At 45.1% G+C, this 27929-nt stretch overlaps 1 protein-coding gene across 1 annotated transcript in view; it reads left to right on the top strand.

The window, feature by feature from the left end:
- The window catches only part of LOC138284407 (mucin-2-like), a 1933778-nt gene that overhangs the window by 915658 nt on the left and 990191 nt on the right, over nt 1-27929 (top strand). Inside the window, exon 25 of the mRNA XM_069223144.1 lies at nt 24479-24635. Coding sequence (XP_069079245.1) covers nt 24479-24635 — 157 coding nt within the window. The remainder of the gene's footprint in view (nt 1-24478; nt 24636-27929) is intronic.

The following is a 27929-nucleotide window of genomic DNA, read 5'->3' as shown; positions in this document are numbered from 1 at the left end:
CCGTCACTTTTCCGTCACTTTTGGGACGGATTAACACCTCCTCCAAAGTTGGAATAACCCCCATAATGCCTTCCGTTGTCTGTGTGAATGCCCTTGTCGTTCTGCCCATCCCCGATGATCCATTGACCAGTTATTGCCCCTCCTGTCTGTCTGCCACTACTCCTCTCCCCTGCCAAGTATAGTCAAATTGCTGCCCTTGCTCCTTTTCCTGCCTTCCTCCATCTGAGTCTATGCCCCAAACCTCCCTCCTTCTTACTTACTCCATTGTGCTGCCCCTGCCCTCAAAGGTCTGTTGTGCTCTAATTGCCTCTCCGGCCTGACCTGCATGAACTTGTGCTGCCACTGCCCCTCTTGCCCACCCAGCGTGCTCAGCTGCCTGCTCCTGCCCCTTACCCGACCTTCTGTTGTCTGGGACTAGCGCCATTCCCTACTTCTGCCCTCAATGTTTTTTTGTGCATGACCCTGCTTCCTCATTCTTGCCCACTATGGTACGTTGTGCTGCCTCTTCCCCTCTCATCTGCCTTGTGTTTTCAGCTTGCAGCCTATGCACCCCGCACCCTCTCCTCTGTTGTCCATGTCCATGCCCCTGCTCCCTTCCTCGCGCCCTCTATGGTCCCTTGTGCTGTTACTGCCCACTTGATTGCCCTCTCAGGTCCACATAGCTGCCACTACACCTGTCACTTACCCCCATGTGATCAGTTTGCTGCCCTTTCCATCTACCTTTTGCCCTGCATTGTCCAGGTCCTACCCCCTATGGTCCTTTGTGCTGCCACTGCTCCTTGCTTCTACCTTCCATTATTCATTGTGATGCCACAGCTCCTATCGCCTGTTCTGCATGGTTGGGTTTCTGTACTTGCCCCCTGCCTTCAATGATCCATTGCCCACTGCCCTTCCTAACTGCCTGCATGGTTGGTTTGTAACCTCTGCCCTCCATAGTCTGAGCCTATGCCCGTGCTCCCTCGGTTCCTCCCTCCCGTGTTCTAATGCAATGATGATCATGGGGCCCCTGGAGGTCTGCAAAGCCTCCTCAGGGTGTCCGCAACTGCTTAGAAAATTAATTAACATTAACAGATTGGGTCTTCAGCTTTCTGACTCAGTGGTGGGTCCCCGGAATCCAATATTCATTGGGGGGGTCCCAGGGCTTCAGTAATGAAAAACAGGGGGGCACAGAAGTCAAAAGGTTTTGAACTACTATTCTAATGGACAACCAAAATGATAACATTCTGTATTTATGGCAAAACCTTGGTACATCAGAAGTCATCTTGATGGAATCTAAACTGCTAAACCTAAAGCATACCTTTAGAAAGGAACAAAAGAAAGAGGTTCTTCTTATTGAAATTATGGCTAGCCAGAAAGCTACTATCAGGACAAGTTTCATACACCCCTATTTAAAAGGTATTTTAAATAGGGCTGTGTGAAACTTGAGTAATTTACTGGAGTGTACTTATGTGATATTTCTGCAAAAATTCACCAATTTATGCACAAATTATGCAAAATGCATCTTGCTCTCAAAAATGAGAGAAACAGTGAATTTGTGTAAACATGCAAATCAAAAATGAAATTTTCAGTTGATTTCTCATCACTTCCATTCAAAATACTGCCACTTGCATTCATATTTGTTGTTCTGCACTACATCGATCTGCTCAGCTTAGAAATCTACCTGAAATGTTTGTTGACCATCCACGTTCATGGAACTGCTGTTTGTGCAAAAAACACTGCAGCTCACATTTGGATGTGTGGTTTTGAATTCAAAAATTGAAATGCTGTTCCTGTTAAAAAATGACCCAAACAGTACACCTAAAGTTACAATTTCTCCTTAGCATTACGCGATGTGGAGTAATGGCACTACTAAAATGATGCCAAATACGCCGGCGTAATTAAACTTTTCCATGGACTACTTTTAAACTAACTTCTATTTACATGTTTTTATCCAATTTATCACATTTACACACTTCTGTCATTGGACTACATCTGTGATCAATATTTGGGCTCTTTTTTCTCGCACAGCCATCTTGGGAGACCCTTTGTTGTCCAGCTTCCTTAGTTCTTCATTTACTGCAGTATTCCTTTTAGGAAATGCTTTCAGTTTTGCAGCATTGATTCTATTAGGAAGACGTTCAGAGTGTGTCACACTTTTGTCATGAATACAGAAGATTACAATTCTAGTTGCACATTAAAGCACTGTGGTAGAGCTGCAGTTGATAACCAGGGAGTTACCTGAAAGGTTGTTGCTGGGGCTGAAGGAACATGTCTCAGTCTGCATTTCAGAATGTTTTAATTACATGGACTTAGGGCAATAATTGAGAACTAAAAATAATTTCTATTTCCGAAATTAAACTCTCAGTTCTTCATTTACTGCAGTGTACTTTGCAGGAAATGCTTTCAGTTTGACTGATTTGATTTGATTTGATTTTGTCAAGATGGCATTCAGGTGTGCCACACTTTTGTCATTCCCACAGAATGTTAGCACACTAGTTGCTAATTAGAGCACTGTGTTAAGCCTGCAGTCGAGCCCCAGGTCTGTCCTGACAGTTTGCTGCTGATATTAAAAGTACATGTTTCAGTGTGCATGTCAGAATTGTTTACCAAAATTGATGAGGAAGATATTTGTGAGCTCATAAAAAATGTGTCCTACATTTGCTTCCCTCAACACTAACCATAATGTATATGACAAAAGTATCCCCTCATTGTTCTACAATTTACAGATTTGATTCAATTGTGATGAACCTTTGTCATTATTAAGAATTTTAGCTTCCTAGTTGGTAATTAGAACACTGTGGGATGTATCAGTAGAACTCTGAGGAAACAACTGACAGGCTGCTACTGCTGTGGAAAGTTAATGTAGGCACATTTTTTACAGAGTATTTCAGACTCTATTCTCACATGGCTGAGGAAATAGTGTGAACTTACAGAAAATATGTTGTAATTTTACATTCCACAACCTCTATGAAAAATCATGAGTGGCTAATCAAATTCTAGAAGAGCATCAGTATTTTTCACCTCAAAACACACCACAATTCCGAAACTTAGTATGGTACCACAACACAAGGTTTATATTGTGACTAAAATCTGTAATCACCCGTTATGTGTTCTCCTTTTTGACTCTTAAAAATAGTCCTTCTCTACAATGTATTTCAGTGGGGACCATGCAGTCCTTGAGTGGCTGCCACAATAGGTCCATGTTGTGGGCAACCTATCAAGGGGGGGCCTTTTGGGACCCCCTTCACTTGACCTTGGTGCCCGGGTGTGCTCACCCTGTCCCACATACAATTTTGAATTCAAGTCCAAAACACACTGTCCATGTCCCTGAGTCCTGTAATAGCTGCTGCTACAAATTGTTTAGATTGTAACCAAGCAAGTGAGACTTAGTAGTTCTCATTAAAGTGACCAGACAGAGCCTCTCTATACATGTCCACCCAGATATCTCTATTTTTTCAACGTTATTTTGTCAAAAATTGCTGAATAGGTTTATAACAAATCATAAATCCAGCTTTCAGGGTGAGGATCAAGCTTCATGCCAAATTTGGTGTAACCTGCTGAGCTGTTTTTCCTGTATCTTTGTCTAAAAATCCCTATGGAAATGGCATAGAAAATTAAATTTTGTGACTTCATTTTCCTTGACCCCGCTTGACTGATCACCTCAAAATGTTTCATAAATGAGCTGAGGTGGCTGAACATTTTTGGGGAAAATTTCATGAAGATTCATCAAAAGGTGCCAACGTTATTACTGAAGCTGAAAACTCCTCTGGAAAACCTGTCCTAACTATATACAGTGTTGCCAACTTGCTACACAGGCTAAATGAACTATCACTCGGTCCCCTACCATTGACAGTGTTCTCAGAAATGTAAATTGAGATCTCATGAGTGTCATTATGAATGCTAGAATTTAGTGTGGGATAAAAGTGATGTAATATAAAAGCGCATAAGCTGTTCATGGTAGAGGTGTGAGTTATAGTTTATTTAGTCTGCGTAGTGAGTTGACAGCTCTGTGTGCAGAAGTTCATGAGTTATGTTACGTTTGGGTAGAGTGGTGAGAAGTACAGTACGGTGATGGACAATGCACTGTGGTAGAGTGCAGTGGAGTATAGTGGAGTCTAAAGCAGAGTTAAGTAGAGTGTTTAGAGTGGGCTGGAGTGGTGTGGCTTGGCGTTGCTTAGAGTAAAGTGGCATAGAGTCGAGTGTCATAGACTAGAGTCGCATAGAGTGAAGAGGGGAAGTTTTAAATGAGGTAGAGTGATGTAGGGTAGAGTAGGGTGATGTAGAGGGCATTGGCATAAAATAGAGTGGTGTGCAGTGCAGTGGCATAAAGTGCAGTCTCATAGAGTAGCAGAAGAGAAGAATAGAGTGGCATAGAGAGTGCAGCAAAGTGGTGTAAAGTAAAATGGGGTAAACACAGTAGAATCAAGTGGCATAGCATGCAGTGGCATACAGTAGACTACAATGGTGTAGAATACAGTGATGTAGAGTGGTGTGACATAGAGTAGAGTAGTGCAGAGTACAGTAAAGTAGTGTAGAGTGCAGTAGCGTAGAGCAGAGTGGCGTAGAGTAAAGTGTAATAAAGTGAAGTGAGGTACAGTAGAGTTGCATTGAGTAGAGTGGCATAGAGTAGAATGGCATGGAGTAGAGTGACATGCTTGGTGGAGTGGGGTAGAGTGGTGCAGAGTGTATGGAGCTGAGTGACATAGTATACATTAGAGTAGTGTAGAGCAGAGTGATGCTGATTGGAGTAGAGTGGCATACGCATGGCATGGAGTACAGTAAAGTGGAGTACAAAAGAGTGGAATAGAGTAGCTTGGAGTGGCATAGAGTAGCGTGGGGGTATAGTAGAGTGGCATAGAAGAGAGCGGAGTAGAGTTGAGTGGCATAGAGTAAAGTAGTATAGAGTGAACTGCTGCAGAGTGAAGTGTGGTAGACTGAAGCAAGGTAGGGTACAGAGGCATACAGTAGAGTGACATTGAGAAGAGTGGTAATGTGTGAACTGGAATGTAGTACAGTAGCATACAGCGTCAGTGTGTGGAGTGGAGTGGGGTAGCATACGTTAGAGTAGCATAGAATAGAGTGAGGCAGACTAGAGTAGAGGGTCGTGGAGTGCACTGGTGTAGAGTGCAGTGATCTAGAGTGAAGTGTTGCAGAGTACAGCAGAGTGGCTGGCTTACAGTGGAGTGGTGCAGAGTAGAGTGCAGCGGTGTTGAATGCAGTGGTATTAAGTAGTGTGTTGCAGAGTAGGGTATAATGGCATACAGTGCACTAGCATAGAGTAGATATGTGTAGAGTGCCTTAGAGTACTGTTTCTTATAGTGGTGCAGAATAGAGTGCAGTGGCATATAGTGCAGTGGCATAGAATGTTGTGGCAGAGAGTAGAGTGGTTCAGAGTAGAGTAGAGTGGCATAAATCAAGGTGGTGTTGAGTACAGTGGTGCAGAGAGGAGTACAGTGGCATAGAAAGCAGTGGTGTAGGGTAGAGTGGTTCTGAGTAGAATGGTGTAGAGTGGTGCACGGTATTGTACAGTGAAATATAGTGTAGTGGCATATAGTGCAGTAGCAGAGTGTTGTAGAGGGGTGTAGAGTGGACAATAGTAAAGTGAAGTAAAATGGCATACTTTGGAGTGGAATATAGGGCCATATGTACGAACACATTTTGCCATAGACACAGAATGGGTAAAACCCTTTGCTACATCTGTCCCATAGTGCCTTGGAGTAGCGTAGAGTAAAGAGGCCTAGAGAACAGTAGTGCAGAATAGAGTGGCATAGATGTAGAGTGGAATAGAGTACAGAAGAATACAGTGACACAGAGTGGAGTAGAGTGGCTGGGAGCAGCATACTTTAGAGTAATGAAGAGTAGAGCACAGTTGAGTGGCATAGGGTACAGTGATGTAGACTGAGGTGGGTTAGAATGAAGTGGGGTCGAGTGAAGTGGGGTAGTGCAGAGTGACGTAGAGTTGAGTGGCATACAGTACAGTGGCATACAGCAGAGTGTTGTTTTGTGGAGTGTCATTTTGTGGATAGGAGTGTAGTAGAATGGCGTAGAGTGGCAGTGTGGAGTGGAGTGGTGAGGCATAGAGTAGAGTGGAGTAAACTGCAGTGGCATACAGTAGAGTAGTGTGCAGTGCAGTGGCGAAGAATGCAGTGCGTTGGACCAGACCCTTTCTGCAGGGTCATCCACAGACTTTTTTGTGGTTATCCACAATTGGCATATTTAATTTACCTGTACGTCTCTAGTAAAGAGCATTGTATGTGCCCACGGCCTGTAAATTAAATGCTACTGGTTTGCCTACAGCACATTAATTGTACCACCGACTACCGTAGTCCTTTAAACATGTCTCAGGCCTGCTGCTGGTTTTAAACTACCATTTCTACCTGGCAAGTGACCCCACTTCCAGGCCCAAACCTTCTATTTTAGTACATATAAGTAATTCCTAAAGTAGATCCTGGTTATCCCAAAGGGCAGGGTGTAGTGTAGTTAAATCATTGGACATGTACTTTTAACCTTAACATGTCCTGGTAGTGAAAAACTATAAAATTCAGTTTTCACTATTGCAAGGCCTATATCTCCCTTAGGTTAACATTGGGGTACCTTGAAGCAGCCTTTGAGTGTAATGCCCAATTGGAAAAAGATAGAAATTTACAGTTTGGTGTCTCTGGACTCACAATTCAGAATCTCAACTAATGGTGACGTCAGATTTTAAATTGTAAGTTTGAAAATGTCACTTTTAGAAAGTTGACATTTTCCTACTATAAACATTTAGGCCCTCATTACGAGCCTGGCGGTCTGTGACCGCCAGGCTCGCGGTTGGCGGGAGCACCGCCGACAGCCCGGCGGTGCCCCGCAGGGCATTCTGACCGCGGCGCTTTGGCCGCGGTCAGTGCAGGAAAACCGGCGGTCTCCCGCCGGTTTTCCGCTGCCCGTTGGAATCCTCCAAGGCGGCGCAGCTTGCTGCGCCGCCTTGGGGATTCTGACACCCCCTACCGCCATCCTGTTCCTGGCGGTTCGCCCGCCAGGAACAGGATGGCGGTAGGGGGTGTCGCAGGGCCCCTGGGGGCCCCTGCAGTGCCCATGCCAATGGCATGGGCACTGCAGGGGCCCCTGTAAGAGGGCCCGCTTGTATTTCACTGTCTGCATAGCAGACAGTGAAATACGCGACGGGTGCAGTAGCACCCGTCGCACCTTCCCACTCCGCCGGCTCGATTACGAGCCGGCTTCATCGTGGGAAGGTTGTTTTCCCCTGGGCTGGCGGGCGGCCTTTCGGCGGCCGCCCGCCAGCCCAGGGGAAAACTTGGAATACCCTCCGCGGTCTCTGGACCGCGGAGCGGTATTTCTGCCGCGCAACATTAGCGGGCGGCCTCCGCCGCCCGTCAATGTTGGAATGGGGGCCTTAGTCCCTCTGCGTGTCTCTGAATACACGTCTGGGGTGGGTGACAGCTGGCCTTTGTTCATTCCTCTAGACATTTTTACACAAAGGGAGCTGGGGTGTGACATCAGCGTCCTAATGGCCCATCACCAGGCCATTAGGTCTCTTCCTGGGCTAGATGGGAGGGAGGAGCTGTCACACCTGAATAGGGCTGTGCCTGTCCTCACACAAAGAGGTTCATAACCCCTTGTATAGTATCTGGAGCCAAGGAATGAAGGACAGGAGCCTTGTGCTCTTCTAAGGCCTCTCATAGAATTATCCCCCACTTCAAAGGCTCAACTGGGTATAAGTTCGGGACCCGAAACCCCACCAAATCAGTACAGTTCTGGATCTGAAGGACATTCTGGCAAGTACTGCTGTGTTGCCAGGAGAGACTGCCACTCTGCTCAACTGCATTGCCTGCTGCCTCTTGCCTAGGACTGATAAGGACTGGACTTTGCTCTATATCCTCTGCAGAACAAAGTGGCTCCAATGGTGTGTTGGCTTGCCTCCTGTTCTGAAAGTCTCAGAGACATCAAAGAATTCCCTCAAATTTAGCTGCTGGAGTCTTCCAAGTGTGAATACTCCCTTGCCTGAGGTGCCAATCAAGACCTGAGCCTCAGAGGTGGGTTTTGCAGCTGTTTTGTAATCAAAAACAGATGCATTGAGGATGTTGGGCCACTCAGAACCGCAGCAGTGCCCTTCGATGCTGGTGCAGTGCTGGTGCAGTGCTGATTCAGCGATGATGCGGGACCCGGCTGCGAGGTTTGACAACAAACCGATCTGAGGACATTGCTGCGTGGCTCGTCAACAACACATCACCAGCATCAAAAAGGGTTTGACGCCGGCACAGGACCCAACTGCGATGCTTGCTCTCTCCAAGGTAGTGTTTTAGTGGGCCCTATGTGGGTCCTGTAGCCAGCCTACCCTCCATTCCAATTGGCCTGAAGTTTGGATTTACCCCTGTCTAACCCAACCTCAAGTAACCTTTCAGCACTACTGACTTTAAAGCATGACATTGCAGTTTATTCTTTAACAATGTATATCCTGAGTTCTAGTTATTGAATGTTTGTCGTTTTGACCTTGTTTTACACAAAGAAAAATGTTTTCTAAAATGGTGCGGATTTAATTTAAGTGTTGCACAAATACTTTGCACATTGCCTCTTAAATTAAGCCTAATTGCTCTGTACCAAGCCAATAGAGGGTGAGCACAGGTTAATTTAGGGTGTGCATCTGACTTACCCTGTCTAGATTGTGGTCCTTACATGGACAGGGTGCATACCTCTGCCAACTAGACCCGATTTCTAACACAGTGGCATAGAGTGCAGTGGCATAGAGTAGAGTGGTACAAGGTAGAATATGGTGGCATAAAGTGTAGTAGCATACAGTCAACAGAAATGGCTTCAACTACAGTGACTGGAGACTTCAGTGACTGGAGTGGTATAGAGTAGAGTAGTGCAGAGTCAAGTACAGTGGTGCAGAGTGGACTAGCACAGAGTAGAGTGGCATAAAGTAGAGTGGTGTAGAGTAGAGTGGCATACAATAAAATTGGGTAAAGTGGAGTGTGGTAGAGAAGAGTGGTGTGGTGTGGCATACAGTGGTGCAGTGGCACACAGAATTGTGGTGTAGAGTAGAGTGACATTGTGTGCAGTAGAGTGAGGTAGAGTGACATAGAATGTATAGAGTGACATGCAATAGAGTGGTCTGGAGTGTAGTGGTGCAAATTAGAGTGGCACAGAGTAGAGTGGTGCAGACTAAAATAGATTGGCGTACAGTGCAGTGGCATACAGTGCAGTGGGCTAGAGTTCAGTGATGCAGAGTAGAGAAGAGTGGCGTAGAATTCATTGGTGAAGAGTGCAGTGGAATAAAGTAGAGTATAGTGTCATACAGTGCATTGGCATAGAGTAGAGTTGTGCAGAGTAGAGTGAGTGGCTTAGCGTACAGTGCATAGAGTGCAGTGCAGTACAGTTCGTTGGAATACCGTACAGTAAAATGGCATAGAGTAGAGTAGCATAGAGCACAGAGGTGTAGATTAGATAATAGTGTCATAGCTGTGGAGTGGAGTACAGTGGCATGGAGTAGAGTGGGGTAGAGTGCAGTGATGTAGAGTTAATTGGGACAGTGTAGAGTAGAGCGGCATACAGTAGAGTGGCATAGAAGATGAGTGGCATTGTGTAGAGTGGAATAAGGTAGAAATTTGTAGAGTGGCAGTGTATGGAGTGAAGTGGAGAGGCATAGGGTAGAATGGCATAGAGTAGAGTGTTGCAGACGAGAGCAGAGTGAAGTAGAGTACAGTGGTGTATACAGCAGTGACTTGGAGTGTAAAGTAGAACAGGGTGCTATTGAGTGCAGTGGTGCAGAGTGGAGTACAGTGGCATACAATGCTTACTTATTTATTTAAGCCTACTACCCCTCCTGGGTTGTAGGCAATCAACCAGCACTTTCTAGTAATCTCTGTCCTGGACTTTTCTTTCAGTCTGACTCCAGGTGTAACCCATCTCCTTGCAGTCAGACTGGAGGCCTCGGTGCCAGGTCTTTCTTAGCCTTTCTCTTTTCCCATTCCTTTTCCTTTTTCTTTGAGGATTCCAAGTCAGGGTGTTTGGTGATAATTGATGTGGGCTTGTGGAGGGTGTGACCTATCCAGCCCTAGTGTCTTTTCATGATTTCATCATGAGCAGGGAGTTGGAAAGTCTTCTGCCCTAGGTCATTGTTGCTGATGGTGTTTGGCTAGTGGATTTGGAGGATTTTCCTCAAGCAGGTGTTGATAAAGGACTAGATTTTGTTGGCGGTAGTCACTGTTGTCATCCAGGTTTCTGCTCCATACAGAAGGACCAATTTTAAATTAGTGTTAAAAAGCCTGTTCTTGGTTTGCAGCGTTAGGTCCTTGGAGCTCCAGATCTTCTTTAGCTGAATGGAACGAAGGCAGCCCTTGTTTTGTCGATTCCTGCCTTGACATCAAAGTCTGTGCTGCCCTGATTGTCTATGACAATGCCCAGGTAGGTGAAGGCCTCAACCTCTTCCAGTGCATCACCTGCAAGAGTGACAGCAGTTGTGCTGGCCCTGTTAGCCTTCAGGATCTTGTTTTTTCCCCACTCAATGGTGAGGGCAAGATGTGCTAATGTGGCTGCCACCTTGTTGGTCATCTTCTGCATCTGCTGATGGGTATGGGAGAGTGGGGCAGGGTCATCTGCAAACTACAAGTCACCAAGCTGCATCCAAGGTGCCCACTGGATCTCATTTCTTCTCCCTGCTGTGGATGTCTTCATGATCCAGTCTATGGCCAGTAGGAAGAGGAAACATGAGAGCAAACAACCCTGGCAGACTTCGGCCTCGCCTGTAAGGGTTTTATGAGTTGTCCTCCATGGACTATCTTGCAGATCATTCCCTCGTGAGAGTTCCTGATGATTCTTCTGAGTTTATCTGGCACATCATAATGGTGTAAGAGTTTCCAAAGGGTCCCTCTGTCCTCACTGTCAAATGCCTCATAGTTGATGAAATTGACATAGAGAGGGGAGTTCCTTTCAGTCGACTACTCAGTGATGATGCACAGTGATACAATCTAGTCTGTATATGATCTATCTTTGGGGAAGCCAGTTTGCTGATCTTACAACAGAGCACTGACTTTGTTCCTTCATTCTGTTCAGGATGATTCTGTTCAACATTTTGGCTGGGGTTGATAGAGGACTTATCCCTCTGTAGTTTGCACAGTTACTCAGGTGACCTTTCTGAATGAGAAATCCCTCTTTCCAGTCTGGCAGCACCTTTTCCTCTTCACAGATCCTTCCATATATGAGTGGAGCATGTCTACTGATGTTTCCGTGTATGCTTTCAATTCTTCTGCAGGGATATTGTGTCACACACTCACCTGGTTGCAACTGCGGGTATGACACTGGAGTTTATGCTGGACCCCTATTCCCTCCCAGGAAGAAGCTTGACCCAAGTACTGTAATCCTAAATTCCAGCTGAATTCCAAACAAAGAAGGGGGGAAAGGTACAAAATAATAAAATAACACTTGAGTTGCTGGTTGTTAGACTTGGCAGCCTTGGTGTGGTTTCCCCTAACCTTTTGCCTCTGTTTCCCAGGTTGTTGATGAGTGCTGGACACTGTTTTTGCTGGTTTTGTTAATCCGGGCACTTTACACTGCTATCTAGTGCTAAAGTGCAAGTGCTCCCATGTAAAATGTATGTGTAATTGGATTTCCATGATTGGCATATTTGATTTACTGGTAAGTCCCTATTACAGTGTACTAGAGGTGCCCAGGGCCAGTAAATCAAATGCTACTAGTCGGCCTGCAGCACTGGTTGTGCCACCCACATTAGTAGCCCTGTAAACATGGCTGATGACCTTCCACTGCAGTGTCTGTGTGTGTAGATTTTAACTGCCAATTTGACTTGGAAAGTGTACCCACTTGCCAGGCCTAAACCTTCCCGTTTCTTACATGTAAGACACCCCGAAGGTAGGCCCTAGGTAGCCCCAGGGGCAGGGTGCAGTGTATGTTTAAGCTGGGACACATACTAATGTGTTTTATATGTCCTGACAGTGAAATACTGCAGAAGAAATCTCCAAGAGCTTTTCCTGAGCTTGCCTCCTGTTGTTGAAGTCTCAGGGCCATCAAAGACTTCTCCTGCTAGCACCTAGGCTCTCTGCTGAGATTCCTGCCGTGCCCTGCCAATTGGTGCCCTATCCAGTTCCTGGGAACTTGGAAGTTGAAGCTGGCGAACCAATACTGGAAACCCACGCACAGACCGCTGTGCAGGGAAAATATGAATGCATCTCCCGAGGCGCGGTTGAAAAACAACCTTATTAGAAGGTGGATGGCTATGGGCCAGTACTTCTGTTTTTTGTGAAGAAGCAATACACTGGGAATAACAAAAAATGTTACTTGCCACCCATACGCCAAATCCTCTACACAAGTTCCAATATAATGCTTCAAATATCCAAACCTAAGGATTTCTTCATAATCATAACATAACAGAGCAAAACAACCAGGTATTAGGATGAACATCTTCTGGAATTCTCAAAAGAATGACTTGAAATACTTGTTGGAGTTTAAGGTACTCCAAGGGGAACTCAGAACACAGTTGGAGTTACTGACACTCCCAAGGTGGCACATGGTACATTGATTGGAGTCAGGAACACTCACCAAGGAAATTAAGAGCAATGTTGTTCTAGGTACATAGGTTGAAATTTACACAAACTCTCAAGCTATGCTAGAGACCAGGTTACAATTGGAAATAGGTTACATTCGGAAATGGGTAAAACTCGAAAGAAGGCTATACTTGGCACAAGGTTGGAGTTACTGACACTCTAAAGATTGTACTCAGTACATTAGCTACACTGAGGAACAAGGCTATACTCAAAACAAGGTTACTGTTGGCATAAGGTTAAAATTACAAGGTTGATTCAGGGGACATTCTCTAGTCCATAAGCAACACAGTTCAGGAGCCAACGGTTTGGAGAGAGGGTTCGTACTCAGAACAAGCAAGGACCGAGTTCTAGAGTCTTGATGGGAATGATAGATAGACCTGTGTTAGACCTGACAGCCTGAGGGTGGTCATCCTCCAACTTTTTGCCTGCCTCCCTCCACTTTTCTGACACTGTTTTTGCTGGTTTTAGGACTCTGTACATGTTACCACAGCTAATCAGTGATGCTCTATCCCTACGAACATAGTAACATAGTAACATTGGTTCATATCCAATTGGCATATTTGATTTACTTGTAAGCCCCTAATAAAGTGCACTACATGTGCCCAGGGCCTGTAAATTGATTGCTACTAGTGGGTCAGCTGCATTGGTTCTGCCACCCACTGAAGTAGCCCCTTAACCACGTCTCAGCCGTGCCATTGCAAGGCCTGTGTGTGCAGTTTCTCTGCCACTTCGACTTAGCATTTAAACTTACTTGCCAAGCCCTAAACTCCCCCTTTTCTACACATAAGTCACCCCTAAGGTATGCCCTAGGTAACCCAAAGGGCAGGGTGCTATGTAGTTAAAAGGCAGGACATGTACATTTGTGGTTTATATGTCCTGGTAGGGGAAAACTCCTAAATTGGTTTTCCACTGATGTGAGGCCTGCTCCTTTCATAGAATAGCATTAGGGTAACCCTCATATACTGTTTGAGTGGTAGATTCTGATCAGGAAGGGGTAACTAGGTCATATTTAGTATGGTCAGAATGGTAATAGAAAACCCTGCTTATTGGTGAGGTTGGATTTTATATTACTATTTTAGAAATGCCACTTTTAGAAAGTGAGCATTTCTCTGCACTTAAAATCTATCTGTGCCTTACAGCCTGTCTCCCATCCAAGTCTGTGCTGGTTGACAGCTCCCTTGTGCATTTCACCAAGACAACCAGAAATAGAGGATACTCAGTCACACCTGCACTCATCTGCATACTGAATGGGTCTTCCTGGATTGAAAAGGTGGAGGGCCTGACACGTACATTTCAAGGGCTAGTGGCATGTCCTCACACAATGGACTGCCAAACCCCCTAGTGGGACCCTGGCGCACAGACCTTTACTGAAAGTGGACCTTGTGCATGTCAAAACCACTCTTTGAAGTCTCCCCCACTTCCAAGGATTTTTTGAGTATATGAACTGGGTCTCTGACTCCACCAAATCTACACTTCTGCACCTGAACCTGCAACCTGTGAACTGCCTGGCTGCCCAAAGGACTCATCTGGACTACTTTGCTGTGAAGGACTGCTGCCCTGCTGTTGCCTTGCTGCCCTTTTGCCCTCAGACTTTGTTGAGAAGTGCTCTCCAAGGGCTTAGATTGAACTTGCCTCCTGTTTTCTGAAGTCTCAGGGCCAAAATGACTTAGGGGGTCATTACAACCCTGGCGGATGTTGTTAAAGCACCCACATACATACACGCACTCATTCCCATACACACAACACCCCTGCAAGCATACACGCACTCACACACCCCCTCTACATACACACGTGCACACCCCCATGCACCCACACAACACTCAACAACCCCCTACCCCCCTCCCCTAACGGACGATCGACTTACCTGTTCCGTCGATCCTCCGGGAGGGAACGGGAGCCATGGGGGCTGCTCCGCTGACACCACACCGCCAACAGAACACCGCCACGCCGAATCACAGGACGTGATTCAGTGGGCGGTGTTCTGTTGGTGTGGCGGTGAAGGTGGAGCAACCTCCACTTCCCCGCCACCCGCAAGTATGGCTGTTGCCGGCTCTCCGTCAGAAAAAGGACGGAGAGCAGCCAACAGTCATAATACGCAGAGCGGCAAACCGCCACTACTGGCGGTCTTCCGCACGGCGGTCCCTCGGCGGTCTTGTAAAAAGACCACCGAGGTTGTAATGACCACCTTAATCTCTTCAAGGAACTCCTTGTGGGCTGAAAATCGATGCACAGCCTGCCGGAAACGACGCAAATCCCGTCTTGCTACAAGAAAATCACTGCACAGCCAAACCACAACAAAGCAGCCCGACTTCTAAGTGAAGAATCGATGCAGTTCTGCCTTGCCGCCTGAAATTTGACGCACAGCCCTACCGGATCAATGCACAGCCGAACCTGAACGACACAGCCCGACTTCTCAACTGAAGAATTGACGCAGTGCCTGCCATGCGACAGAAAATGCGATGTATCGCCATACTGGATCAACACCACACCTATGACTTCATCTCGCACGCCCAGGATTTCCACGCATCGTCCTTTGGCATCAAAAAGATCCCTGTATCGCAGTGAGGAACCAAGACTGTGTGCCGGAAATTGTCGTAAAGCCCCTTGCAGTGTGAAAAGAAATGACACATCATCTGTGCTACACCTGAAATTCCGACAGACACCCTATTTTTCTATGCATCTCCTCCTCTGCGGTCTCCGTTCATGTTATTTTTGATGCAAACTAGGTACTTTGTGCAAACAATCGACAACTGTTGATTTCTAAGATTTAAGACCCTTTTTAATCTTGCAAAAGTGATATCTCAACTTGTGCTTATTGAACCTTTATTGTTTTGACCTTAATTTAACCAGATAAGTATTTTATATTTTTCTAAACCTGTGTGGCGTATTTTTATGGTGTTTTCACTGCGTCATTGTATGATTTATTGCACAAATACTTTACATATTGCCTACTAAGTTAAGCCTGACTGATCAATGCCAAGCTACCAGAGGTTGGGCACAAGATAATTTGGATTATGTGTGACTTACCTTGACTAGGATTGTGGTCCCCATGAGGACAAAGGTGAATACCTCTGCCAACTAGAGACCCTATTTCTAACAGCCAGCAACTACTTCTAAGGATTAGTGTGCACTGATCTGGAGGCATATACTTAGGCTGGAATAGAACTTTAACTGGAGTTCAAAGACAGAAGGCAGGTTGGTGTAAAAAGTTCAAGGAGAGGCCGAATCTTAGCTCATGGAGAAAAACAGTAGAAGTGCTGCCAAAATCAGGATCTCAGAGTCATCAGAAAAGGCTTGAAAAACTAGAGCACAAGAAGTTTCGAGATTACTTGAGAGATGAGTGCAAGGGCAAGATTGTGCAAAACTGGAGTGATGATGGTCTGGGTGACTTGGGAGATGATTGCAGTGATGAAGCTTGAGCTGGACTAGAATGCAAGAAGATCCTGGTGAGTCAAGAGGTGAGTGCAGGGAAGCTGCTTGCGCAGGGCTGTGATGGAAAGGTGCGAGTACGGGTACAAGGCCAAGCCCTGAGCGAGGTTCTAAGGAGTTATTTATACAAGAGGCCAGGAATGTCCCAGAAAGGCATGTGGCCCATGTGGAATCTTCCAATAAACCTGAGGAAAATCACATGTTACATCCAACGGATATGAGTACTTACAGGCAATAGGTGCAAATAGTAATTGACAAGTACAACAGAACCCAAGTGCATGATGGTCTGATCAAGGGTTCACAGTGGAAACGTGACTATCCTAAATAGGCATGTTATATCCACAGGTGCTAACTGGCCTAAACTTGCTTAGGAACAGAACTGAAGGGCCAATGTTTCAGGCTTTCAGGCAGGGGGAGTCATGGAGTACTCAAGACAGAAGGGCACCACAGGGGAAGAATAACTGGGAGTACTTGGGCAGGGAGGTGCCCCAAGGGAAGGGTGACATGAGCCCGGTGAAAAGAAAACACTGCACATTTGTCAGATGTTTGATGGCTTGCCATAATTCTTCCTTAGGTAGTCTGCTGCAGTCGACTGGCAATTCCATGTCAGCTGGCTGTGTGTCTGGTGGAGGCTGCCTGGCCTGGTCCAGCAGTTCTTCAAAGTGCTCTTCATTGTTGGCCTTCGTTGTCCATGATTGACTTGCCAGCTTTGTCTTTAACAGGTCTTGCTGGCTTGTAGTTTCCTTGTTATGTTGTAAAGTTCTAGCTGGTTTCCATGGCTTGCCACTTTCTTGGCCTCTGTGGCCAGACCATTGCTAAATCTTCCCTTCTCTGCTTCAAAGCACATTTTTGCTTCCATCTTGGTTTTAGTGTATTTGCCTTGAGCTTTTGCCTTTTCTGCATTCGTTCAGCTGGTGTTGTCTGCAGCTCTCTTATCCTTTCTCTCTTGTATTTTGTGGAGAGTCTCTTTGGAGAACCATTCCTTATGCTGGTGTTTCTTGAGATTCAGTACTTCCTGGAAGTCTGATGTCACTGTTTCTTTGATCTTCTCCCACTGAATATCTACTAGGTCTCTGTCATCCTCCAGTTCTTACAGGACTTGAACTTGTTACTGAGTATTCACTCCATTTCTGTACATCTTTGAGGAGGGTGGTGTTATATGGCTCCATCCATGCTTTCTCTAGCTTTAGCTTTAACCTGGCCATGACAAGGTTATGGTACGATGCCACGTCTCATCCTCTTATCACTCTCACATCCTGTAGGGACCCCTGAAACTTCTTGGCAATTCAGATGTGGTTGATACGATTCTCTGTTGAAGGGTCCGGTGACACCCATGTTGCTTTGTGTATTCTTTTGTATGGAATACACTACAGCCTATCACCAGACTGTTCAGGGCACAGAGATCTGCAAGCCATTCACCATTCTTGCTCATGTCATCAAAGCCTTGGTTGCCCATTACGTGTTTGTACACAGGCATACAGTGCAGTGATGTAGAATGGTGCACAGTAGAATGTTATGGCGTACAGTGCAGTGACGTAGAGTAGAGAGATGCAGAGTCATGTACAGTGGAAAGAGTGCAGTGGTATAGAGTAGAGAGGTACAGAGTAGAGTGGAGTGATGTAGAGTGCAGTGGCATAGAGTGATGCACAGTAGAGTAGAGTGGCACACAGTGCAAATCTGTAGAGTGGTGCAGAGTAGAGTGCAGTGTGTTGAGTAAAGTGCCATAGAGTGCAGTGGCATACAATTCAGTGGTGCAGAGTAGAGTGGTGCAAAGTACAGCGGCATAGAGTGCAGTGATGCATAGTACCTTGATGTAAAGTGCAGTGTCGTAGAGCAGGGAGGTGAAGAGTAGAGTGCAGTGGCATAGACTACAGTGACATAGAGTAGAGAGGTGCATAGTAGAGAAGAGTGGTGTAGAGTGCAATGGCATAGACTGGTGCATAATAGAGTACAGACGTGTAAGGTGCTGTGGTGTAGAGTGCAGCAGCTGAGAGTGTTGTGGGATGATAGAGTGGAGTAGAGTGGGATAGAGTGGAGTTGAGTACAGTGGTTTGGAGTAGTGAATAGTAGAACCACGTAGAGTAGAGTGGTGCAGCCTAGAGTGGTGTAGATGTAGAGTGTAGTACATTGGCATAGAGTGGAGTGGAGTAGAGTGGCTTGGAGTGCCATAGAGTTGAATGGAGTAGAGTATAGCAGTGTACAGTAGAGTGGCATAGAATACCGTGATGAAGAGTGAATTGAGTGAGAGTGAAATGAGTTAGAGTGAAGTGAGAATGTGTAGACTGACGTAGAGTGGCATGGAGTAGATTGGTGAACAGTAAGATGTCATAGATGATGAGTGCCATTGTGTGGAGTGACGTGTGGTAGAGCAGCATTTAGCAGCAGTGTGTGGAGTGGTGTGGAGTGGAGTGGCGTGGCATGGAGTAGAACAGCATAGAGTAGAACAGTGCAACCTGGAGTAGAGTAGTGTAAAGTGCAGTGGCATATAGTGTAGTGGCCTTCAGTGAAATGGTGCAGAGTATAGTAGAGTGGCAAAGAATGCAATGACACACAGTACAGTGGAGTTGAGTGAGTGACTTGGAGTAGTGTGGTGCAGAGTAAAGTGGAATAGTGTAGAATGCAGTGGCATAGAGTAGAGTGCTGCAGAGACAAGCTCTGGTTGATGCACCTGTGTGGCAGTGAGTGGTACTGAGACCTGAGGAGACTTTGGCAGAATTTCCAGCAAACCCGTAGAAAAGCCGGCTTCTCTCTACTGATGAAGGGCTAAACCCAGAAACCTATGTCTAGAGATATACAGCACTAGCTGTCCCCACTAAGCTGACAACCTACAGACTACAAATTAAGTAAGCACAGATTTGTACTGCATTAACCATAATGCAATCAGATAAACTGCATACTGGAGTGTGCTGCAGTGTGCTCCCAACTGTTTCCTGTTTAAAAAGGCTCCCTTGAGCCAACAAGCTCAAAGACTTTGGTTAATACACCTGTGTGCCAGTGAGTGGTACTGAGACCTTAGAGGACTTTGGCAGCATTTCCCTCAACCCCAGAGAAAAGCCTACTGCTCTCTACTGGTGAAGGGATAAACCCAGAAACATGTGTCTAGAGATACACAGCACTATCTGCACCCACAAAGATGAAAAACTACAGACTACAAATGAAGTGAGCACAGATTTGTACTGCATTTACCATAATGCAATGGGACAAACTGGATGCTGGAGTGTGAGGCAGTGTTCTCCCAACTGTTTCCTGCAGAGTACATTGGTAAAGACGTCAGTGACAGAGTAAGGCAGAGTAGAGTGGCATGGAGTGCAGTGGCATAGATGTTGCAGAGTAGAGTGCAGTGGTGTGGAGTGCATTGGCATAGAGCGAGTGGTGCATACTACAGTGGTGCAGAGTAGAGTGGTGTAGAGTGCAGTAGTGCACGCTACAGTGGTGTAGAGTACAGTGGGTTACAGTAGAGTGCAGTGGCACAGAGTACAGTGGCATACAGTGCAGTGGCATTCAGTGGTGCAGGGTAGAGTGCAGTTGGATGCACTGCATTGGCTTAGCGTGCAGTAATGTTTTTTTTTTAAATCATTTTGATAGTACTGCAGTACTTTGCAGGTAGTACTGCAGTACATTGTAAACTTTGTTAATAATATATACAGCACAAAAACAAATTTTCTTTACATGTACCCAGTTTGCTGAATTCCCTCTTGTCTTCCTAAACATGATAAAAATACCACTAATGTACATTTTATTATAAAACACACAACACTCGCAAACAGTAGTGAAAGCAATACGTCTGCCTTTTGATTATTCAAGGGCTGTAATCAGCCAATAATGTAGTGTTTTGTCATTGTAATGTACCACAGTATACCACAATATTACAGTGGTATACAGCAGCCCAATACATCACTAATTTCTGTACATTATTACTGAAAATAACTGAACGGATTTTCATGAAATACCATAAAAGATACTTCACTGACTATAATCTATATTCCTGCAAAATTTCATGAAAATCTGTTCTGTCACTATGTCTGAGTAAAAAGTGTATAGAAAATGTATTGGTAAAAGGTGTATTTTGGGATCCCCTGTTTTTGCACCCTCCTAACCAATCACCATGAAACCTTGCACCACCCATCAGCCTATGAATAAAAAAGAATAGGTCTGCAAAGTTTTGTGGAGAGTTCTCAAAAGGTGGAAAAGTTGTTACCAATCAAAACTCTGAGGAATTCCTATCTCTTGGACACACATGCATATATATCTAAATATATATATATATATATATATATATATATATATATATATATATATATATATATATATATATGTGTGTATTGTATAGAGAGGCAGTAGCCCGCCCCCCCATCGTTATAGTTAAGATTCCAAGAGATAGGAATTCCTCAGAGTTTTGACTGGTAACACCTTTTTCACCATTATTATATATATATATATATATATATATATGTATATATCTATATATATATATATATATATATATATATATATATATATATCCCAATGATGGTTGTCACTGGCTAGTTACAGTTAGGATTGTGTTTTCATATGGAATGCATTTTTTGGTTTGATTTCTGAGAGTCATCTTGAACACATAAAATCTAAATGCAGTTTTTCTTTTTTTTTTTTCTTTACAAACAAATTTGTTGAGTAATATTCAAATATGTAACTAGGAGGTTCAGGTCGCAATCTCATAGAGTCGACTTGACATGACTCTTTTGGTTAGCAGTTCTAGAAACGACTGCAGTCACCTAACCTCTCTTTGATGTGGGTTTTTTAATGTGACAAGATTTGTATTTTTCCAAATATCGCAATGGAGATAAAACTGAGATGCTAGTCATTGAAGGAGGCGCTGTACGTTGAATATATAACATTTGACCCCAGCATCTAGGAGGAAGCCCCGATACCTGGCATCATGGTGAAGAACCTAGGTGTCCTATTTGACCAACAATTATTATTACTTCTGTCACTTCTGGCCTGAAAATGCAATGTATGGACCACTGGATTCAGATGTTTCCCTCAAAGGGATGCGTACGTTCTAACACATACAGATTATAAATTTCATATATATGGGCCTGCCTGTAGGAGGCTGGCCTGGCTTATAGTGGGTACCTAGTGGTACTTACACCTTGTGCCAGGTCCAGTTATCCCTTATTAGTAGATTAGTAGTGTTCTAGCAGCTTAGGCTGATAGAGGTACCTATAGCAGAGCAGCTTAGGCTGAACTAGGAGACATGCAAAGCTCCTACTATACCACTTATATCATATAGCACTATATCATAAGAAAACACAATACTCAGAGTTACTAAAAATAAAGGTACTTTATTTTAGTGACAATATGCCAACAGTATCTCAGAGGCTATACTCCCTTAGGAGGTACGTAATATACATAAAATATACACACACACCAAAATCAGGTAAGTAAAACACTTAGAAAAGTAGTGCAAACACTGTAGAACACAAAAGAATGCAATAGGGAAAAATAGGCCTAGGGGCAACACAAACCATATACTCCAAAAGTGGAATGTGAACCACGAATAGACCCCAGGCCTAGTGTAGTGTGTAGAGGGTCTCTGGGAGTGTAAGAAAACACTAAGGGTGTCCAAGATACCCCTTCCTAAGACACTGAAAAGTAGGAGTAAAGTTACCATACTACCCCAGAAAGACAGTAAAGTCAAGATAGGGGATTCTGCAAAGACAACAACTGACTGCAAAGCAATGAAGATGGATTCCTGGTTCTGAAGGAAGGGAAGCAAGACCACGAGTCACACAAGTTTCAAAGGGGGGGCAGGAGCTCACTAAACCCCGGATGAAGGTGCAAAAGGGCTGCCTCCGGGTGGAAGAAGCTGAAGATTCTGCAACAATGGAAGGAGCCAGGAACTTCTCCTTTGGTCAGAAGATGTCCCACGTTGTGCTGGAGAATGCAGAGTTGTTTCCACACAGAAAAACTGCAAACAAGCCTTGCTAGCTGCAAGAGTTGCGGTTGAAGATTTTTGGTGCTGCTAGGGCCCAGGAAGGACGAAGAGGTTGCCCCTTGGAGGAGGAGACAGAGGGGGTGCTCAGCAACAGAGAGAGCCCACGCAGAAGCAGACAGCACCTGCAGAAGCACCAGAACAGGCATTCATAAGATCTGAGCATGGTGGTTGTCTCAGCAAAACAAAAGAGGGCCAACGAAGTCGGAGTCCAACTCAGCGAGTTGGGCAATGTGGGATGGAGTGCTGGGGACCTGGGCTGTGCTGTGCATGAAGGAAGTCTTGCAAAAGTGCATAGGAGCCCTAGCAGCTGCAGTTCACACAGTACATAGGAGTACTGTCTGGGGTGGGAACGCAAGGACTTATCTCAACCAAATTTGGACAGAAGGGCCACTGGACTGTCGGGGACACTAGGATCCAGCTCCTGTATTCCAGGGACCATGCTCGTCAAGATGAGAGGGGACCCAGAGGACTGGTGATGCAGAAATTTGGTGCCTGCGTTGGCAGGGGGAAGATTCCGTCGACCCACAGGAGATTTCTTCTTGGCTTCCAGTGCAGGGTGAAGGCAGACAGCCCTCAGAGCATGCACCACCAGGAAACAGTTGAGAAAGCCGGGAGGATGAGGCGCTACAATGTTGCTGGTAGTCTTCTTGCTACTTTGTTGCAGTTTTGCAGTCGTCCTGGAACAGTCAGCGGTCGATCCTTGGCAGAAGATGAAGAGAGAAGTGCAGAGGAATTCTGGTGAGCTCTTGCATTTGTTATCTGAAGAGAAACACACAGGAGAGACCCTAAATAGCCCTCAGAGGAGGATTGGCTACCTAACCAGGTAAGAGCCTATCAGGTCTCTGACGTCACCTGCTGGCACTGGCCTCTCAGAGGTCTCCATTGTGCCCTCACACCTCTGCATTCAAGATGGCAGAGGTCTGTGACACACTGGAGGAGCTCTGGGCACCACCCCTGGGGTGGTGATGGACAGAGGTGTGGTCACTTCCCTTTCCTTTGTCCAGTTTCGCACCAGAGCAGGGGCTGGGGGATCCCTGAACTGGTGTAGACTGGCTTATGCAAGGCAGGCATCATCTGTGCCCTTCAAAGCATTTCCAGAGGCCGGGGGAGGCTACTCCTCCCCAGCCCTTAACACCTATTTCCAAAGGGAGAGGGTGTAACACCTTCTCTCAGAGGAAATCCTTTGTTCTACCTTCCTGGGACTGGGCTGCCCAGGCCCCAGGGGAGCAGAAACCTGTCTGAGGGTTGGCAGCAGCGGTAGCTGCAGAGAAAACCCCAGAGAGCTGGTTTGGCAGTACCCGGGTTCCATGCTGGAGACCTGGGGATGCATGGAATTTTCCCCCCAATACCAGATTGGTATTGGGGTGACAATTCCATGATCCTAGACATGTTAGATGGCCATGTTTGGAGTTACCATTGTGAAACTACACATAGGTATTGACCTATATGTAGTTCACGCGTGTAATGGTGTCCCCGCTGAGGCTGCAGTGGCAGTCCTGTGTAAAAAAAATCTGCGCTCCCTATGGGTGGCAAAAGAAATGCTGCAGCCCATAGCGATCTCCTGGAACCCCAATACCCTGGGTACCTAGGTACCATATACTAAGGAATTATAAGGGTGTTCCAGTGTGCCAATCAGAATTGGTAAAATTAGTCACTAGCCTGCAATGACAATTTTAAAAGCAGAGAGAGCATAAACACTGAGGTTCTGGTTAGCAGAGCCTCAGTGATACAGTTAGGCACCACACAACTTATGAGCACTGGGGTCCTGGCTAGCAGAATCCCAGTGACACATATCAAACACACTGACAACATAGGGTTTCCACTATGACCACCGGGCCCTGGCTAGCAGGATTCCAGTGAAACAGAAAAAACACCCTGACATATACTCAAAAACAGGCCAAAAGTGGGGGTAACAAGGCTAGAAAGAGGCTACCTTCCTACACCGCCTAACATGGCTTTAGCAAAAGTTGAGCAGTTTCTAAATCTGGCATTAAGAATGATCTGGGTTTTAAAGAAATGTAAACATGCGTACTAGAAAAAACAGTAAGTTGTTGTTGTTGAAAAGGACTGAACTAAATATAACCTGTGTTATACACGGAACCTTTTTATAAAAATGGACGAACCTTCCTTTTAGAGCGGCACATTTCTTACTGCCCAATAGGAACCTCGCATTCCGGTATAGTTCCGCAAGTTAAAATTAGAAGAACATTAATGCATACATTAGTGACATATTCGTTCGAGAAATATGGTCCAAAATCTAAATTAAATCTCCTCTGGAATAAATCTCCTCCGACTATTCGAACAATGCATAATTATTACAGTTTCAATAAGGCGGCTTCATACTCTGATGGTTCTAATGAATAATGGTTTAGTTATTGCTCATGAATATGAACTGCATTGCCCATTCTTTGAAAAACCTCACATTATTATTGGGACGCATGAATAAGCAACAGAGCACATAAAGGTAAAACTATAACATCAAACACAACGGCGAAAAACATCAAAAATAACTCCCGACATCACCTTGTACCAACAGGTGGATCCAATTCCATACTATGAAGCCTGTCTGAGAGACTCCTGTGGCTGCAACATCGGTGAGGACTGTCACTGCTTCTGCACTGCGGTTGCTGCCTACGCCCAAGCTTGCAGTGAGGCTTGTATATGCATTCATTGGCGAACACCAGATATTTGCCGTGAGTATCACTTAATCAGATGAGAGACAGAAACAGAAGTGAATGTGTGCTTGGACAAGGACACCAATTTGTAAACAAGAATATTGTAGCATGCAGTTGCCCATATTGATGTATTAGTTTGAAAGGCACAAGGAAGACAATAAAGGGACACTAGAAAGATGTCATCACAGAAATAGCAGGGTAGGGTAGTTTAAAAATGACTTCATGATAAAATAAAGAAGTCTTCTAGTACTCATACTAGTACAGTAAATGGTCACAAATGAGATTAAATAAGTTTATCTTGAAAGCCAGCACCAAGGTTTCTAGGGTCCCAGGACCATTCGAGCTAGTATACTGACAAAGTCTGTAAAAAACATGGTACATGCTAGGATATGTCCCATTGCAATAACTTAAATCTTCAAATGTAGTCGGCATGTTAGGTATCAAATGCAGCTAAACATTACACTCTGTACCAACAACTAAATGCTGAAAACCTGACATAGTCCGTAAAATTACAAAACATAATCAACACTGAATCTTAGACAACAAAACAAACTAAGGGCCTTATTAGAGTTTGGCAGACGGATATGTCGTCTGTCGTATAACAAATGCCTTAGGCTGTAATGCACTAGTCAAGCTGTGGACAGGACAGCTTCCACGTTTGAGATGGAGTATCCTGTCCGTCAAAGTCTTATTAAGGCTGTAAGAATAGGAGAAGTACATTCATCTTTACCCAGCAATCATGCTGTACATTACCAGGATTGCATACACACCCACGCTTGGAGGACACGAACGGTCAGCCAGTATATCAAAGCTTGAGCAGAGGCCAGTCAATATAAATAAAGGAAACAGAGCATGGAACAGCTATTATCTGACAAGGCTAGCTCCTCAGCTCTATCTCAAAAATCCCAAAAGTGACTGAAAAATATTTAAGTAAAGCAAAACATGATACAGCTGAGTCAGATTTACACAGATTTCCTCATCACTGCTTTAATTCAATTTTGCAGATGTAGGCTGTTTCTCATATTTTTCTGTAACAATGCCACGTCCGATCCACGGAGCTTTTTTTGGCATGGTTTAGAAGTTTACATCAATTAGTATCTTGCCAGTACTAAATGTTGAGCTGAAGTCTCTTTCTCTATAGAGTTCCTCTTTTCGTTTCATTCATTGTCAATATTTCATTTTTGGAATACATTCTGTTAAATACTGCACACTGGTATACCATCAAGAGAGGCACAGTACATTGAATAAAGATGGGGCCCCTCGCCCTTTGGCACATTCAAATGTTTGTATTTCGTCTTTCATAAAAATTGTAGAGTTTCCGAGATAACCTTGAAGAAGAACCCTACCTTAATCCTGCTCCCTTGAGCAGGATGCTATTAAAACTGTGAGAAAGCAGGGCTGATTGCAGAGGCCCCCTAACTTTTTGCTGGTGTTTTCCTGACTCGATGGTGCCCTGGGCACTGCTACCCAGTCCGAGGACCTGTGCTCTGTGTAAAATGAGTATGAAAATTAGGCTAATTGTAACTGGCCATGTCAACTTACCAATAAGTCCTTGTATATGGTTGGGCATGTAGGTTTAGGGACCCCCAGCATAGGTAGTGCACCAATAGGTGCACTGCTGAGGTGCCCAGTGTCATTTTAAAGACAGGTCTTGCAAATTCGACTTTGAAATCAAAAGTACTTCCAAAGTCTTAAACTACATTATTTTTACCTGTAAGTCACCACTAAGGTGTGCTCTATGAGCCGTTAGGTGTGGGTGCCATGTAAGTATAAGCAGGGACCTTACAAAAATAGTTTTATAAGCCCTGGTGAGGTAAAACCGCCCACATTTGTTTTTCCCTCACTATTGTGAATGACCTCAATGAGCTAAATAGGGGAGACTTTATTTTGATTAACCACCAAGTCCCCTTAAGTGTCATATAAATCGAGTTTGGTATCAAATTAATTGTTATAATAAATCCCAAAACTTACAGTTGTGGGATTTAATATAATTAGTACAAGTAAAGAGTTTTGAACTCTACCTGAAAAGTTGCCAACTTCAGCTTTGTAGTGCCCTTCTCTGATTGGTCAGCCTCTGGCAGCCTGGTCAGGCTGCCTTAAAGAGGTGTGAAGTGGCCTGAGCTGAACAGAAAGTATGTGCATGGTGGAGGAGAACTACCTCAGCAGATGGGGAAGTAGGAAGGGGGAGGGCTGCCAAACTGGTCTTCAAAGGCAGGGAAGGACATTTGGAGCAACCCAGCACCTCACTCACATCCTGCAACCCCAGCCAATTAGGTGCCCTCTTGATTATATTAGGAGAGGGCAGGAGAAAGGTGTGTTTAAGATTTGTAGCCACACCAGTTGGTGGACTCAGCCAGATGGAACCTGCAAAAATCAGATTCAGCCATGATGGATTTTTGAAGAATGTTTTTACCTGGGATTGAGTTTTGCCACAGTTCGCAGTGGTCATCACAGGGGGAAGGACCCCACATCTAGTTGGAGAACCCCCCCACTCCTGCTTTTCACCCCGGATCAAGGATCAAGGAAGAACATCAGGAGCAGAAGGACAGCACCAGCTGTACCCTTGGACTTCACCACAAGGAGGACTTTGCCTGGCTTCAACTAGTTCAAGGAGGGACTCCCTGTTTGCTACAGGTGAAAAATTGCTAACCAGAGTCCCCTGCCTCAGATCCTGAGGAAACTGACCAGCTGACCACTGTCCAGTGGCTGCTTTGGAGTCCAAGCCAGGTGCATTCTGGGAGTTGTAGTCCGCACCCTTAAGGAGCAACTCAGAGCCTCTGGAACCTTGGGGTGAGCTGTGTACTCCAAAAGAACCTTAAAAGACATTCTGGAAGAAGATTCAGAAGTTTGGAGAAGATTGGATACATTTTTGGAAAAAGCTTCATGAAGGGACCGACCCACCACGGCAACACTAGCCAGCTTGCCTCAACTGTGACCCGGCCTGACTTGCAGGTTCATCCTGCTGAAGAAAGTCTCCAAAAAAGTGACTAAGTCCGAAAGTAGAAAGTTGACTGGGAACTCCCGAGCAGTGTATCCGAAGAGGGCTCCAGAGATGTCGGATCAAGATTCAGGTTCAGTCCAGTCAAAGGATTTTCATCTAAAAAAATCAACCAAGTCTGAACATATAAATCTCTGCCAAGGGCTCTCGTGACGCATATCCGAGGAAGGGCTCAGGGAGGACAGATCGGACTAGCGACTTCGACCCCCTGAAGAAAATCTTCAAGAAAACTACTAAGTCCGAAGTAAGCTCTAAACAGAGGACTCCCGCTTGCTGTAGATGAGCAGGACTTCAGCACGGTCAGCCTTAAACTT

This window comes from Pleurodeles waltl, chromosome 3_1, assembly GCF_031143425.1.
Source record: "Pleurodeles waltl isolate 20211129_DDA chromosome 3_1, aPleWal1.hap1.20221129, whole genome shotgun sequence".
Taxonomy (NCBI): domain Eukaryota; kingdom Metazoa; phylum Chordata; class Amphibia; order Caudata; family Salamandridae; genus Pleurodeles; species Pleurodeles waltl.
The sequence above is the reverse complement of the archived record's forward strand: the minus strand, read 5'-3'. Positions and strand labels throughout refer to the sequence as shown.